Source organism: Sciurus carolinensis, chromosome 5, assembly GCF_902686445.1.
Source record: "Sciurus carolinensis chromosome 5, mSciCar1.2, whole genome shotgun sequence".
NCBI classification, from domain to species: Eukaryota; Metazoa; Chordata; class Mammalia; order Rodentia; family Sciuridae; genus Sciurus; species Sciurus carolinensis.
In genome coordinates this window covers 15,321,230-15,338,487 of record NC_062217.1, presented here as the reverse complement: position 1 = coordinate 15,338,487, position 17,258 = coordinate 15,321,230, and the positions used below count along the sequence as shown (strand labels likewise).

The following is a 17,258-nucleotide window of genomic DNA, read 5'->3' as shown; positions in this document are numbered from 1 at the left end:
AGGGCTTGCACTGACCATACTTTGGTATTACTACCTGGATGTCCCCAGAGAATCGCATTGAAACAGTGTCCCTTCCTGTCCTCCCCATGTTACTGCAACTCCTGGTCCTCTCTTGTTCCTCTCTGTGCCCTTCTACCTAACACTCTAAAACTAAACTCTTGAGACACTAGTCTCCCTGTGGTCTGCCCCCTTTGTGTCCACTGACCTTTATCTCCTCTAGTGCCTTGTCTCAAGCTTCTTGATGTGGCTGTTCTACACTGTGCTTCCCTGCAAACACCCCGTGCTCCTGGGCTTCCTGCCATGTATGCCTCTCCTCCTCTACGCGTGGTTCAGGAAACATCTGAATGCCTTCCCCAACGTCCCTAGACAGGTCACAGAAGAAGCCTGCGTAGCTGCTGCAATATGAATACATAGGAGACCAGCCCTGAAACAATGCAAAACCTTAAAATTCTGCCTTAACTTAAAAACATGTATAGGAAGGGAGGAGAATGGGAATGGGAAAGGCAGTAGAACAAATCAGACGTAACTTTCCTGTGTTCATGTATGAATACGCGGCCAGGGAAAATCCTCGTCATGTACAACCCCAAGAAGGGGAAGCTATACTCCATGTACACACTCTACTGTCATGTGTATCAAAAAAGAACAAACCAAAAAAGAATATATAAAAAAATACATGTACAGGGTCTGATGGTGGAGTTTCTCATGATCTTCCTTATATAAACACACCAGAAATGCACTATCTACAGCTTCCGAGACTCCTGGGAAGCTCTAAGTACAGAGTCCTCTCCTAGTCCTCCATTGTTCCCCTGCCCCATTATTCTCATCCACATCTAAATCAGGAGGGAAAAAAACTTACTAGTGAGGTCTTTATTAAGTCTTCCCAAAGCCTTCAGGTTGTCAAACCACTCTGCGATTTGCCATCCTAATAATCATCAGTTCAGATGGTAAGTATGTTATGAAATTACAAGGACAAGTAGCAGGACCAAGTTCAGGAAGAACAGCAAGTGGCCCTGGGGTGGAGTGTGGCCCTAAGCGGCAGCCCACTCACTAGCACGTTCTGCAGAGAGAATGCCAGCACCGCCCCAATCCAGCGGAGGAGAAAATGAATGAATGGACAAAACAACGAGAACTGCTGACTTCTTCCTTCTATCTAGACCACTTACTAGCAATGGAATTAAACAACAGGTTAGAGCAAGTCGGAAGTGGCCATCTTAACTTTCGACTTATGAAGCTCTAGAGGCGATGCCATTGGTTTCACTAACTTCATCTGCATCTCTCCTGGAAACAGAAAGCCTCAGAGAAAGAATCCAGTCATGCAACACCATCGGGTTTACACTGGGCACGTGGATGGTGAATAAGCCTAGGGGTCCCTGGCACTCCCCAACACTGAAGGGGTCAGTCAAAAGCCAAGGGCAGGAAGCCCACCGCAGCACAGCATGGAAGGAGGCCACCTGCAGTCCAGCCCAGACGCAGGGACCAAGCATCAAGGGAACAGGAGGAGCCCACAAAGACTCTTCCAGGAGACCACAAGCAGCAGAGAGAAACCTGAAAACAAGGACACAATTCAGAGGACAAGCACCATGTGTGCACGAACCAGATTACTGGCCTTATCTTCAGTGAAGCCCACCAACTGGGAACGACAACATCTTCAGAGGACACAGACACAGACCAACACACACCCTTACGTTGCAGGATGTTACCAGGAGAGCTGCCCCCGCCAGCTTGATGCCCTTGCCTGGGTCCAATTGTTTCCAGGTTCAACTCTACATTCCTCAGAGAAGTTTTCATAGCTGGCTAAAATGCCAACCCGGGTTCAACAAGAGCAACGTACATCATACATGCCAGCCAAGAACATTATTTTCCTCAAATTACATTTTAAGATGTACATCAATATTCGATTTGAAAGGGTCACATATTGAAAACTTCATTTCTCCTTGAGGTGGTGTATGTGTATGTGTGTGTGTAAGAACAGCCTGTTTGTCTGAAATCAAACGTATCAAAACTATCTTCCCAGAAAGGTATCACTAAAACATAACACCAGAAAGGGGTGCCGCCTTCGATTCTTTATTGACTGTTTAAGAATACAGAAATTTTAAATTGCTACTTGGACATTCAATTTAATTAAATGACAGTTTTTTTAAAACTATCTTTTATTTGTCAATGGATCTTTATATTTTTATTTATATGTGGTGCTGAGAATCGAACCCAGTGTTCCACACATGCTAGGCAAGTGCTCCACCCCTGAGCCACCACCCCAGACCCTAAATGACAGATTTTGGTTAAATAAAAAAAATAGACACAGTATTTAAATTTAACTTTAGGACAGAAAGGTATGTGAGGAAATCCCATGAAAAACTGAAGGGAGATCAGTACAGTAGAGGAAAGGGATTCGGGGGAGGGAACAGAAAGGGGAAATGGTGAGGAATGACTGATACTGGTCAAACTACACTGTTCCATCACGTGCAAATATGTAACAAGTCCCACCTTTATGCATAATTATAATGCACCAATAAAAATTGGGAAAATGAAGTTAACTTTACCATCCTATGTAATTATCTATAAAGAACGCCCTTCCAGTCAACAGTATGAGTACGACGCAGAATCACCAGTTGTTCAATAAGTCTTGAAGTTAAGCTCCGACCTGAGCAATGTGTTTTTGCTTTTGTCACAGACAATTTTTTGTCTTCGTTTACACTTTGCTACTCCAGCGCCGCAAACATCACCACCCAAACAAATGTGCAAAAGACGTCCCCCTTTTGTGCTGAATTAAGAACTCTTAGATAAAGACAACTCCACTCTGCTTAAAAACCAAGATAACCAAACAGAAAAATTGAATAAGTTCAGCCTTGTAAAAACAAACCTCACATCATCCTGACCTTGGCACTCAGGCATTTGGGGGTCGGTTGTCCTACAATTAGGGAAGCTTGCTAGAGGGAGGAAGCGCCCATTCCGACGGCAGAGAGTCATCTCTGCATTGGTGGACACACAACAGTTTGTGGCCTCAGGGGTTATAAAGTAAGCGCTGACCGGCCTGGGTTCTGCAGAATGCAAGCCCAGAGACTCTCCTTGAAGAGATTGTTTATTTCAAATTGTTGACAAAAGACACGAGAAAGTTGAAATGACCCTGTGAGATAGAATGACTTCTCCTTTCAACATGCAATGTGGACATGTCCACAACATGCAATGTGGACATGTCCATCCTTTAAGTTGTCCTTTGATTTCCCCTTGCACCCAGGGCAGAGGCCAAGCCCCTTCCCCTGGGTCTGAAGGTGGTTTTGCCCTCCTACCTCTCATGTCTCCTCTTCCTCGGATCAACATGGGGCTCTTCCTGGGGACAAGTCACCTGTTCCTCACCCACCCTGCCCCAGATCTTTACACGACAGTTTCCTTCCCTATTGTTCAAACTCGGCATCACCTGCTCCTGGACCCCTGGACCCCGTGGTTCCAGTAGTCACTCCTGAACACGTGCACCAGCACCATGCAGGACCCAGCTGATGTACTTTACTGGCTTGTCCAATATCAATTCCTAGAGGCCAGAGTCCTCCTAGTTCACTGCTCCACACTTTGATTGTAGAAAAGTGCCCAGCTCACAGAAGTGCTCCAGGAATATGAACTTACTGGTTTAAATGAGATGAGCCCAGGGAACCAGACTCAGTGACAGGCCCTTCTCTTCTGCAGGACACAGAGACTGTTTTGTGATGAAATGGAGAAATGAAAGAAAGTGTCCCAAACAGGGAAGGAAGGCTTTGGCTGGTCCTTGAAGAATACATGTGAAAATGAGCTAAAAGTATACAAACTTTAAGACCCACACACCCAGACATACACGCCACACATTAAGCACAGCTGGCACAGGTTTCTTTCTAGGAGTTGAAAGAAATTAGATTTAAGAGTTAGGGAATTTGAATTTTATTTTCTGCTTGCCCTTTATAACACAAAACTTAGGCAAGTGAACCGAAACAAATCTATTTAGATAACAGATTCCAAAAGAGTGCTATTAGGTGAGAAAAAGGTTTAAGTCCCTGTTCTAGGGGGCCAGATGCTCCCCAGCTGGTCCCAGAGGAAACCATAATCTGATTATCCACTGAGGAGACTCACTCTTCTAGGACATAGTCCAGTCTCTGGTTCAGGGGAGAAGATCTAGTTTAAGCACTGAAATCAGCAAAGATACTGGCATTTTCCAAGCAAAGAACAAAGATATCTGATGATTTCAGAGGATCAGGACAGGCTAATCTCTATAGCACAGTGAAGGCAAAGACAGAAGGAGTCTTCCTCCTAGTTACTCAATGTTAAATAAATTACCTGAGATTATATTTAAGAGCAAGAGGTTGGAATTAACGGAGAAAAGGTATTTGAATGAAGTCTTCAGAAGTAATGGTTAAAATGAACAAGTTTATTAAATATACCAAAGATGAGCAGAAACATCAAAACCTGAGTGGGAACACACTTGGCTTTAAAAAAATAACCAACAAAACTCTCAACCTGGTTTGCCCCCACCCCCCCCCCCAAGCTGAGAACAGAGAACAGAATGGTCATGTGTAGAAGCTTCTGGCAACCTGTGTAGCCCCACCACTCACAGGGCCTTTCCCTCTCTCTCTGCCCAAAGGCCCCTTCTCAGGGAAGCTGTGTGTACCTGGGTCAGGCCCCCACTGCCTCCCTTCTCCCTCCAGGACTTCCTAGACTTCCTAGGTGGCACTCGGACAGTGAGCACTCACACTCGCTAGGGGAAGAACTTCTGGATGCCAGGATCCTTGAGGACGGCCATGGAGGAGAGGGCTTCGTGCCTTGCTCCTCAGTGCTCTCAGACCATCCCACTCTAACCCCCTTTCCTGAAGGGACAGAGGAAGTCTGCAGTCATCTCTGACTCTTGTCCAGCCTTTACCCCTCTTGACTCTGCCTCACGTGTCCCTTGACATATGCAATGCCTGCCCCAACACATCCAACAAGAACTAAAAAAACCCCAGAACCCAGCGACACCTCCGCACACCCTACATTCTAAACAGGACTCTCTCCAGTCCACTCTGCTTTCCCCTTCCTGTAGCCAGCATTCTGATCTTCTTTCTTTGATCTACTCCTGCTGGTCACTAGGGACCCACCACCCTCACCCAACAAGCTTGAAGTCTTGTCTCCTATCTTCTCCTTTCTGTTTAACACACCTATCTTCCTTTGGCTTCTCCAACACCAGATTTCTTCCTCTCCTTTCTGCTCACTCTGTGGCTCTTCTGTTTCTCTCTTGGCTTTCTCTTTAAATCCCAAGCCCTCCACGGGCCTTCAAAGTGCTTCCTGCCTCTGGGTGACCTTATACACTGCCATAGAGTCAACTGTTACCTCCTGAATGAAGGAGATGCAGGCTGTACACTGGAACCAGCTCTCTCTTAAGCACTCCCACTTCCAACTACCCAGTGCACACCTAACTCTGGAAGTCTCATGCGCTCCCCAAGATAAGACAACTTGTAAAGTGCAGACCTGGGATTGGAAACACATCTCATGCAAAAGTCTTAACCATCCTCCCACAGTGTCCCCTCTGTTGTAACTTTACCACACAGCTTTGTACTGCTAACTTTCTGGGAGGGACCACAGGGAATTCTGTGCCTCAGAAGACAGAATTCCACTCCACTCAGTTTTGCATCCCCACGACTACACACACAAGGCACTCCATAAGTGCTTATCAGCAAATGAAGATGAAGGCTATCTTTTTCATCTCTGTATACCCAAAACACAGTAGCAGCTCAATAAAAGATCAGTAGAAGCGGGGGGGGGGGGGGCATGCTACAGGAATAAGAAATACTAAAAAGCATTAGCAATTTCTTAAAAAAATCATGTATTTAATAGAAATGTTTTCCTGTTGGGAGAAATCTCAAGATTTTTCATAATATATCTAGCTGCAAATAGAGTCATAAAACATATCTGCCCACCAAATATCACCAATATTTATAAATTAAATTTGTATGAAAAATTACTTTTAACAATAAAATTTTAATTTAAAATGTTATTAAAAGATCACAAATATGGCATCTATTAACAATTCAATCATTATTTTAAGAAAATGAAATTTTGGATTCATGCTTCTGTATTTGCGCTCATCACAAAGGTAAAAATATGAATTTCAATCTCTCCTATGCTTTATTTTTAGTTTACCCAAATATATTATCTTTTGAGGGCCAAATTCCTGTCAAAGGGTCTCCTCCCTCATTGATTTCTCATATCTGAGGTCTAGATGAACATCTTTATTTGTATTCGATTCCTAGTTTCATAGAAATACCAACTTTTAAGCTGATAGATAACTTGGTTTTAGAAATCTTGTTAATATTCACAGAAGTTACAATTTTTCAAACAGCAAAGGAACAGAACGCATTTGAACAATACTTTCTAGGCCAGATGTGCAGGGACCATCCCTAGCTATCTTACCTGAATTCAGGGCAACCCTAATGGGAACCTGCAGGTTGTATTCAGGCCTTGTATTCCATACACATTATTTGCAATGATATATTTAAGTATTATGATATATTAGGAAAATTCTTCCATTCTGGTCTACGCTTCTAAGCAGCCTCATCAATCAGAAACTCACCTTTTTGGTCACAATTCCACAACCGGTCTCCCAGGCACCTCCCCCCCACCCCCTCTGAACTTTTGACTCTGCAGCAAATGGCATGCGTTTTCCAAACTATTTTTGTGTCACTGTTTTCCATGAGCATTTTACAATAACTAACAATACAAAAACAAACGCTCCTCAGTGCTCACACAATTACAAGTCTTTTGTTAAAGTAGAGGGACAAAGTTAGGAAACAATCCCTACCCAGGGAAGGAATCTGCTCGCCTTTTAAATAGGATTTCCTTATCTCAGTCATTTCATCAGGAGTCATAACTCTATCCCTGATCTCTGACTGGTTTCTATGAGCACTGTTACTCTGGACATCATGTCACTAACAGAGTGACAGTGTTGTGGTCCCTCCCCAATTCCTTAGCATGGGACTCAATGCAAACACCACTTCTATCCCAGTGAGCCACTATTCTGAACTCTAACAAAACAACCAAACCATCATGATCTTACAGAAAAAGTAATCAAACATGCACACTCTGGATATGATACTTTGCAGGGATAAACAGAATCCACATTATTTATTTCTATAGCTATTCCATTTTAATTCTCAAAAAAGCATGAGCATATGCATATCTTTGGGCAGAAAAAAAATTACAAACCAGCAAAATAGCCTGATAAGTGGAAAGCTGAACTCCCTATTCATAAAGATATCTAAGTTTTGTCTTTGTTTTGTTTTTGCAGTGCTGAGGATTGAACCCAGGACCTTGTACGAGCTATGCAAGTGCTCTTAACTCCAGGCTAGATCCCCAGCTGGATTTCTAAGCTTTGAATTTCGATTTTCATTCTGCTTGTTGCTATCCTGCCAAGTTCTTTCTGGCTCAAGAATATCAGATGATGTACAGCTTTCCCAGGTATCAGCAAGCACCCCACCTCCTGCTAGACATCACCCAGCGTATTACTTACTGACAAACACAGTCCAGTCCTTGCTAAACCCCATTGTCTCAGTCAGCTGAAGTTAGAGAGCTGAGTTTCTCTGCACCCAAGGGGAAGCGGTTGTGCTGTAAATACCCTCAGCATCCCATGAGAGACACTGAAACCTGGGCCTGACATGTCAACAGAGGGTTTTGCTAATGACATTAAGAACAAAGGCAGACAGGAAATTTCCTACGATCTCAATTTTGAAAGGGACTAACCAACCCTTTAGAAGAACTGATGAGCAGACAAGAGGCCTGAGAAGTCATTTCCCTTTCAGACATCCATGCCACTGTAGGGGGGTGACTGCTGAGACAGATAAGATTCATGCTACCTGTAGGGTTTAACCTAATGGGTACTTAAATGTTTAAATGTATGAAAAGGTTGAGTCAGAGTCGACAAAATTTCCACTGAAACTCCGCCCCCCCACAAAAGATCAACTACTAAGAGCCAAAGGTGAGTGAGGGGGCTGACTGTCGATTTGACCTTGCTTTGCTTTAATTCAGGAGACTATTTAGAAATGTAAGGAGCAACCTCTTCATTCGGCTCAGCTAGCAGAGCTAATAGGTTTCTAATTAATTTCCAGAAGATTGCTGTTATAACTAACAGGTTTTAAACATTTGGTTGATTGGGGAAAATGAATTGAATATAATGTATTTGATTTGGAAAATTAGTTTTCATTCTATGTGCTTACCATAATAGTGTTTATTTTAAGTTTACATGATTCCATTAAGAGTCCCAGAACACCACTGGTTGTTTTTATCCTTACACAGTCCTATCCAACTTATAAAGAAAAAAAAAAAAAAAAAAAAAAAAAGAACCTAAATTAATTTACACTTAAGATTTTCATTGGCCTTTATTTGAGGGCAAGTTAAATTCATTTTTGTGGCTTTAATAAAACTCTCTGCTAGCTAATATAGCAACAGGCCCCAAATACTTCAAAATGATCTGGGCGATAGCTCAGTCAAAAGCCCACTCATCGAATGCAAATCCTCTGGAGAAAGGCAGAAAGGCTCTGCACACAAGTCAGATGAGCCAGTGAGGGCATTGTTTATGGAGTTTCATTTGATTCCTCCTGACAACCATTTAAACAATGAATGTTGGGAAATGTCCCTCAAAGAATCAACAACAATGGCAGGGATCAGCGCTTTTATATTGAGCTAATACTATTTTTAAAAGGAGAAAATATTTCTTCCTGAAGGGATTATGGGAAGCCTTATTAAAGACACCTGCAAACAAAACAAGTGACAATAGATCTTTATCATAATTGATAACTGAGTTATCCTCTCTATAAAACTGCTTTCTGGGACACAACAACATCAAGATTTACCTTTGCCCGTTGACTCAAGAAATCAGCTAATTGGGACCAGGAGTATTCAACAATGATACGTTTACCAAGATTATGTGAGTGAGTGGATTTAAAAAAAAAAAAAAAAAAAAAAAGACCCTCTTCTATCTGGTTAAACAGAAGTACAACGAGACTAGAATGTTCTTTCCTTCACACTGCCGAGGGTGTTTATATTGAAATTAAGTGGCATCTATTCCTTTCCCTCCACATGCAATACAAAAAAAAAAAAAAAAACCACATGAGGGATTCTAATTAGCAGGGCTCACTCTGCTAAGCACACAGTGGGCCAGCCGGCTTTGGGAAGCCAGCCTTCGCCTAACTTGCAGTTGCGAAGGAACGCAACCTTTCACAAAATCTTCTCGAAGTAATTAACAATCAGTGTCAAAATGTGTACTTCTAGTCATCTGTATTCTATGAAAAAAATGCAACCGTTTCAGTGGAAGACTGCTCCTGGGGATAAATAACATAGCCAAATCCAGCAGGACAAACTTATTATCAAGTAAGTTTGGAGAAGGAAAGGGAAAAAAAAAAAAAAGAGAGAGAATCAGAGGCGCTTGTTTGCAGTAAGAAAACTCCACCCGAGTCCCAGGTGAGTCTCAGTTTACTTCCCCTTGGTAAACAGTGGATGCCTTCGCCCATGGGCTATGCTGTTTGCAGTCAGGTATTTGTTGTTTCCTTTCTGTGTGACTAATAGGAATTCCAGTATTTATATCAGGACTATTACTGATTTTTCTGACACAGCTCATTTTCCAAATTAAGTAATTTGGGCTCCTTTTTGTCAAAGCCAGCGACTCCAGAGGTTGTCCTAAGCTTGGACTCAGAGAACTTCTGAGCACTAAAGAAAAGGGAGAAGGACCACTAGGCCCAAAGGGTAACTGCAGACCCCAACATTAGCACTTCCTGCCCTTAAACCTGGCTCATGGTGAGAACTACTGTCACGTGGCCTTTAGGGGAAGTGAACAAGGTTCAAACTCAGGATGCATGAGCAGCAGCAGTTGCGATTTCAGAATATGTGCAGCTTTTGATAGATGCATTTCATTTCCAAAATAAACACTTAAAAAAAATCACTGAATCACTGAAATGGAGGAAGAGTTAAACAAGAAAGAAAAAAAAAGAACACTGCAGGAGAGATGAGATGACCCAACTTTATTCTTCAGGACCTCAAGTTCACAGACAAAAACAAATGCTTTATAGAAGGTACTTCTGTGGGGTTGTTGGTTTTTTTTTATAAAAGACACCTTAAGACAGAGCAATCAACGTGTGAAAAGGAAAGCTGCCTGGAAAAACAAAGAAGACATTTTCTGAGATGACTTTGATCCTATACTCAAATTATTGGCTTAAACATGCTTGCCTTTAAAGGCTTTGTATTTGCAATAACTGCTCTCTATTGTACTTGTTAACAAAGTATTACTTTCACCTTATTATTACTAATCTTCTCTTTGTAAGTAACCACACCTGGTTTTATCCCCTCCAAACACACACACACACACACACACACACACACACACACACAACGGTGCAGTAAATATTTGGCTTTTGTGGTAATACAATGCATAATTTAGTTAATCTGGGCTATCTTTCCGTGAGAGCTGATTGTTTCTATATTATGAAATGTGTTCACAGTAAAGCAAAATCCACGCCAGATACCTGGGAGGCAGGCTGAGAGCCACTTACCCAGCATGTAGCTGCCACAAACCAACCCTGACAGGACTGTGTGGCCACTCCTACACACCAGGTATTACTCATGCTCACTCAGCCTCCCAGTCGTAACCACACCTTTCTTCTACAAACATGGCCTTTTATTAAGGCAGCATTGCACATCGCCAGGCCCAGGGCCCCATTCCCACCCCAAGTCCTATGAAAAGGCCTTGAGAAAATAGGAACTTCAGCTTTCCATTGGAGAACCTGACGTTCCTGTTACATTACCTGGATGAAATCTAGAAATGTCAGGGGAAGCAAGTCATCCATATGTCCAATGTCTTTGGAGAAACGATTTAAAATTCTTCCTGCAAAAACAGGATATGAGAAATTATTCATTTCCCCAGATAGACCCTTTAAGAGAGACAATTTGCAAACAAATCAAAACAATATTTTAAATGCATATGTATTTAATATATGATGCATTCATATGAAATAAGCCAATGTCAGTGGCAAAGAAAAAGAAAATAGGATGATACCTAAAGAGAAATTTAAAAAAATACCACCAAATGGTACTGGGCAGAGAATTTAATTTGATTTTAAAAATAAGGGGGAAAAAAGTGTGTGTGTATGTGGGCGGGGGGGTGGGTTGTGACAGTATCAGGAAGGGTTATTGAGTTTTGGAATGTTCCCTTATTTTTTAGATCCCATCTAGGACTTGAATTCAAGTGCTACATAGGTACATCAATAATTGTGAAACACATAAGTCAATCCTAGTTATCATACTAATTTTGCTTTACATATTAGAATTAATTTTCCTAAGTGGTACATTTTTTAATAAGTGTAACTGTAACCTCTGTATTCCGCCCCCCTCCACCCCAGGATGGGTCATGGCACCTCACATTTTGGAAAACCTTGAGTGGCGGGGGTACAACTGGAGCAGGAATTGTTATTTTCAGACAGATGCCAAATGTGACCAATGCAGACTTAAATATCCAAGAAGAAAATGAAAATAATGCTTGGGGATTAAAGAGCCCTTTCTGTCATTGACTAGTAGAATCCAAGAAAAGACTGTACAATCAAGACTTCAGAGATGGAAGGTTGAACTTGTTCTAATAAATATTCTTCTGAATGGCTTCAGGCGGTGGTGTGGAGGGTGAGAGGCTTTGAAGGTACACACATGCTGAGTCTACTTTTTTGCAGATATGCCCTGAGAGACATTTGTGTAGTGCCCCCGGAACCCAGCAGCTTCTCTGGGAAGCCAAGCTATAGACATGGGGCATCTGTGCTCTTCCCAGCATTGGCAGGGGGAATTCCTAGTTCCAAAGTCCTTCACACCACAAAACAGCAGGATCGGCAGCAGTCAGAGGCCCGGCCTGGACTTCCATCGCCCCTGCAGTCCTTCCTGGGACACCTGTGCTGCTCCACCAGGAAGCACAGGGTGTTCAAGCCAGATATGAGTTGGGCCTTGATTTTCCTGTCTCAGACATAGGACATACAGACTTCAGAAAGTATCTACTAGTGACATCTCTGGCAGGCCCTGTGATAACTGCTTAGCCTCTAATAACACCAGCTTTAGAGGGTTGTCCAGAGGATTAAATGGGCCCATGCATGTGAAAGAAGCTGATTACAATGCCAGGCACTTATTTTATAGGTGCTCAAAGTAAACAGACAGATAGGTGGGACCCTGAGTATCAGCAGGCTCTGCAGTGCTCTGCCTGGGAGGAAATTCTATGTGCTAAAATGCAGACTCTGACTCAGGAGCTTGAGAGTCCATTTATAAAAAACTCCCAGGTGGCCCTTTCTGCTGTCTCCCTGACGATCTTGGAGGGGCAAGAAGTTAGGGAAGTATTAATCGGACAGGCTTGAAGAAAAGTAAAATCAGGCCATTTTTTGCCACATATTCTTTTGGATTTTGTAGCCTATCTAGTTATTTTTTAACTTCTCAAAGTATCAATATGGAAAGAAAGAAAAACACACCTTAAAAAATTATTAAAGACATGATTACAATGCTTGCTGTTTCTTCAAAGGAAAAGCTACAACTTTTTAACACAGCAAGTTTCAGACACACAAGGTACGGTTCAGCTTTAAAGATGTCAAGAGCAAAATTTTTTTTTAAAAAGTTTTAAAATGAAAAGGTTACATAGAGATGAGCAGTCCATGAAAACGAGTCTTTTACCTTTTATCAAAAATAAGAATCTTAAGGGTCTGAGAAACCCAACATTTGCAAACAGCATAAAATACAAGATAAACACAAACCACTGAGAAAAGTCATCTCCCCACACAGCTACTTCAATAACTGAATGTCAAAGATAGTCCAAAACATATGCTGCTATTCATCAACAAGCTAGGTACAAAAAATGTGAAGTCAGAAGGTTCCATAGTAATTTCCTTGCTCTGAGAAGCAATGAAGAAACAGTGTTTGCAGAATACGTCCACCTGGCTTTGTGGCAGACTATTGTAATCAGCTGTGACATCAAGTTCACGGTCTAGCAGTCATTTTCTCAGAGGTCCCCAAACCAAATCCTTGTGACGAATTCTTTCCATGCTCCTGCATGCCAATTCATCCCAATGACATGTGGCCCTTGCTGGAATTTGCTGGGGGATGCAAGGTAAGGGGAGTCACAATTTCCTGGGGGGGACCCAGTCCATTTTCTGCCTGTTCTGGTAGAAAGGGCCGGCAAATATTGCCTTCCTGGAATGCCCAACTGTTCCTGCTGCTTATTTAGTCCTCGTTACCACAGGAGTAACGCTAACTTCTCATGAATGACAGCTCTTCATATACTTGGAGAGAGTTAATCATAGCCTTTCCTGATTTGTCATGAGCAACTCGCCCTTGGTGCTTCAATTATCCCTCGAAAGTCAGTGTCCTGGCCTGGCTGTTGCCTTGGTGCATGCTCACATGGCTAGTCTTACTTGATGCCAGGAGCCCAGGATTACAATCAATACCCCAGGAACTGTCTGCATACCTCAAGGGGAAGTGGGAACATCATTTCCCCGTTTCTGCACAAGACATACCCAACCAGGAAGCCCACACGCACGGTACATTTTGGCAGCCAGAGCACATCTGGACTCCCACTGAATGACAATTCACACCAACACAATCCTGCATCACGCAGGTCGAGTTTCAGGGACAACAGGGGCAATATGAACAACTTGGAGAGTTCATCCCTTCAGACCTACAAATTCCATATTTTAGGAAGTATCCCACAGTGCGAAGATATTCAAGGTGGCATTATTTGGAAAGTCACAAATGGGAATCAATCTAAATGTCCAAAAAACGGTCTAATGTTTGTGGTAATTTTAATTTCTATTTACTTATTTTTTTTAGCAGTGACTAAGTATTATTGGTATAAAAGTATAAACTGGGAAGGAAAAGGAAAAGAGAAAGAAAAGAGGCAAGGAAGGTTGTGGGCAAGACTGACCTCCATCCATCACATTCAGGACCTACTGCTCTGGTTCACATTTTTCTCAAAATGAAATCAATAAGAGAGGTAGGACTGGGGATATAGCTCAGTTGGTAGAGTGCTTGCTTTGCAAGCACAAGGCCCTGGGTTCAATCCCCAGCACTGCAAAAAATAAAAATAAAAAATAAGAGAGGTATCTGAAGAACCGATTCTAGAATCTAACCTCAGCCAAGACTCCTCAGCTTCTGTCTCACCAAACCATCATTTAAGATATGGAACCTCCCATGTCTAGTTTGAACCCCATTTTTAAAAAGGTATATTTATAAATAAAAACAGTGTGTGTTTCTATTGAGGTATATTTTACAGCTTGTAAAATTTATGCATTTTAGTTACACAATTCAATGAATTTCAGTCATTTTGTTGTGTAGAAATTATCACCTAAAATAAGCTGAAGACATTTTTAACGCCCCCCATAAGATCCCTCATGCATTGTGAGTTCAAAGCCAGCCTCAGCAACTTAGCGAGACCCTGTCTCTAAATAAAATAGGGCTAAGAATGTGACTCAGTGGGTAAGCACCCCAGCACACATACAAAATAATTTTATATCCCCCATGCTACTTATAATGATGCCCAGATTCAGGTAACCACAGAACTCAAATCTACTTTATACCTGTACAGATGTGCCTTATCAGTACCTGTCATATAGGTGGGATCAGTATGTGGTCTCTCATGTCTGGCTTCTTTTGCTTAAGCTAACACTCTGAGGTTCATCTATGACATAGCATGTGCCAGTAGTTCCTCTCTTTTAAGCCCTACTCTTTGCCATAAAAACTATCTCAGGCACCAGCAAACTAGGCCCGAGGCCATGACCACCTGACCTTGAGGGTTAAGGCGGATGTGTTCGGCAAACTCTTCGACATGATAAATTTTTATGTATCCACATTTAGATAGGTATAAAGGTACATATTTAGAACTCACTGCTGGTTCTAGAAAGTAATTCTTTTTATAAGAATTGGGCCCTGAGAATGGGGTTGGTAGCTCAGTGGTAAATTGCTTGCCTAGCATGCCTGAGGCCCTGGGTTCAAGCTGAAGGAAGGGAAGAAGGAAAAGAGCAACTAGCTTTGGGCTGACAGCCTGCAGAGTTGGAAGCGAGAGGTGCCAGGTTTGGGCTGGGCACCACACAGGTAAGGGTGGACCCTCATTGACCTGTAGCCAGTGGTATGTGGAGTGGGCAGGGACAACAAGTACTAGAATCACCATCTTGGTGAGAAGTGGAATCTGAATCCAGGCAGCCTGAACCAAAGAGCATACAGTCCACCCAGTGGGACAAAGAGAATGGACTTGTAAGCTCCAGGCAGGGTCCAAAGTACAGGACATTGAGTGGGAGCCCTGCTGAGTCTGTAGGCCGGAAAGGATCGCTGTGTGCGAGACACTGTGGGCCTGGGAGGTGGGGAAGTCATTTAAGAAGTATGCCTGCATCATTCTACACAAGACAAAGATCCATTCTATACATTCAGCTAGGCCAGCGTGAGAAAAGAACAGGAGCTACAGTAGTCTGTGAGTTTGGCCCATCTTCTTTGTTCTTCCTGCTAGAATAGGCCATCGACATGGTGGATGCTCACAGAAAGGCATAAAACAGAACGAGACCCTGACCAAGGCCATGTGAGGTCCTCCTCCTCCTCTGACACTCAGGAGCAAAAGGACTTCAGACAACTAACTCAAATTCTAGTGAGACTCAAAATTTCTTTTCTGTGAAGATGAGGAGGTGATAAATTTCCCCCAACTATTTCACAGGGTCAAAGATTAGAAGGATAAGAGATGGTGCTTAGGAAGGCATTGTCTAAATTCACAAGTAGCAAACGTGTGCTAGGAGTTCCTTGTGTCATGACTGTAGGATTTGAGAGCTGGAAGAGGCATGAGAAATCTCCAGAGCTAGTCATTTCCAAACTCTCCTGTGAAGATGCTGAGATGCCACCTTGAAAGTCTGCAAGGTAGAAGCAGCAGCAGACACCGTCCCCTTCTCCCAGGGCTGCCTGCCCCCTCCGGTTCACACGGAGCTCGCCTCTGAAGAAGGACTCTGCAGGCAAGAGAAAGGTCTGCAACTCTTTGTGGACTTCACTCCTCCTGTTAGAGCTGAGGAGACAAAGACTAACCAACGTGCTCAGGGAGACTCGATGTTTCCTAAGGGGTGGATACTGTCTGCCAGTCTGCTGGGGATTTCCAGGCTGCAGGGGAAAGGAGTTTGGCAAACCTCATTCTTCAGAGCAAAGTCCTTTGCTGGCTCTTACATTTTTCTGAGGATAGTGCCATTGACTGATTTTTCTTTTTCTGGTTCTCTTCCTGAATTCTGCTTTCTTTAATTACTTTCATTTCCTGTTTATACTTATGCACCCCCATCTTATCTCCACTCCCGATCTCCCAGGGCTTACTCACACCCAGCCACCCTACAAAGCATCTAAGCTGTACACAACCAAACTAAACAGAAGCCTTTGAAACTGATCCACAACGACCCCTGCCCAACTTCTCAAGTTCTTCTGTAGACCAATGCCCAAACATTCAGCAGAACACATAAGTCACTTGGGACTTATCTTTATCTCACATCATGACCAGCATGTTTTAATTTTCCATTTAAAATAATCTCATTTACATCTTTATGTCTTTATCTATCAAATCAATTCTATCAAGTTTTTAGGAACAGTGAGGAGAGGAGACTGACAGGAGGTACCCACCCAGGTTCCCTTCCATTCTTCCTGACTGCATCCATGCTTGGACTTGGGGACCTTCTCTGTTCATCCATCAGGAAGATCCTCAGTCCCCCACTTGGCTCCAACTACCAAGACAAGTCCTTTCTCTTTCTTGAAAGTCTTGCTGACACAGTAGCTCTCAGGAACCTGCTATGAACTTGAACTTCTTTACTTTTGGACAGTGCTGGACAAGGCACTGCCCTTCTCAGGAACCCTCTACGGCACTGGCCACAGTTAACTCACCCAAAGTGACCAGTGGACTCAACTCAGGGAGTGGCTGCCAAATCATTCAGATGCCAGCTTCAGCAACTGTGAGTCCATGAGAGAAGCAGGAAAGGGGTAGAAGCACCATTCAAAGCAAAGAGGAGAGGCAAAGGCACCCTGAACCCTGTGACAATGGCCCTTTGCTCCCAAGACCAGCCCCAGTTTCAGGACAGTGAACCTTGCTCCACCTCCTTGAGCTGCCCCAGCCTCCTGTCCACCCCTCCTCAGCTCACTAACTCAGGGAGATTCTGCCTGTAGCAACCCAAAAACCTTGACCATGACAATATCACTTACCCAAAACCACACTTGCAAAAACTGTTGAGTGAAGGATGAATCCTGTAAGATTT

At 43.0% G+C, this 17,258-nt stretch overlaps 1 protein-coding gene across 9 annotated transcripts in view; it reads right to left on the bottom strand.

The window, feature by feature from the left end:
• Positions 1-17,258, bottom strand: part of Abcc4 (ATP binding cassette subfamily C member 4) — a 230,969-nt gene that overhangs the window by 65,952 nt on the left and 147,759 nt on the right. For 8 of the 9 annotated variants that reach the window (XR_007108738.1, XR_007108739.1, XM_047552596.1 and 5 more), the window contains one exon: positions 10,785-10,864. Coding sequence is in view for 7 of the 9 variants with exons in the window: in XM_047552596.1 (XP_047408552.1) it covers positions 10,785-10,864 (80 nt within the window). In the remaining 2 variants the exon portion in view is untranslated. Of the gene's footprint in view, positions 1-10,001; positions 10,136-10,784; positions 10,865-17,258 lie in introns of those variants that run through there. The other variant, XM_047552597.1, reaches the window with a different exon arrangement.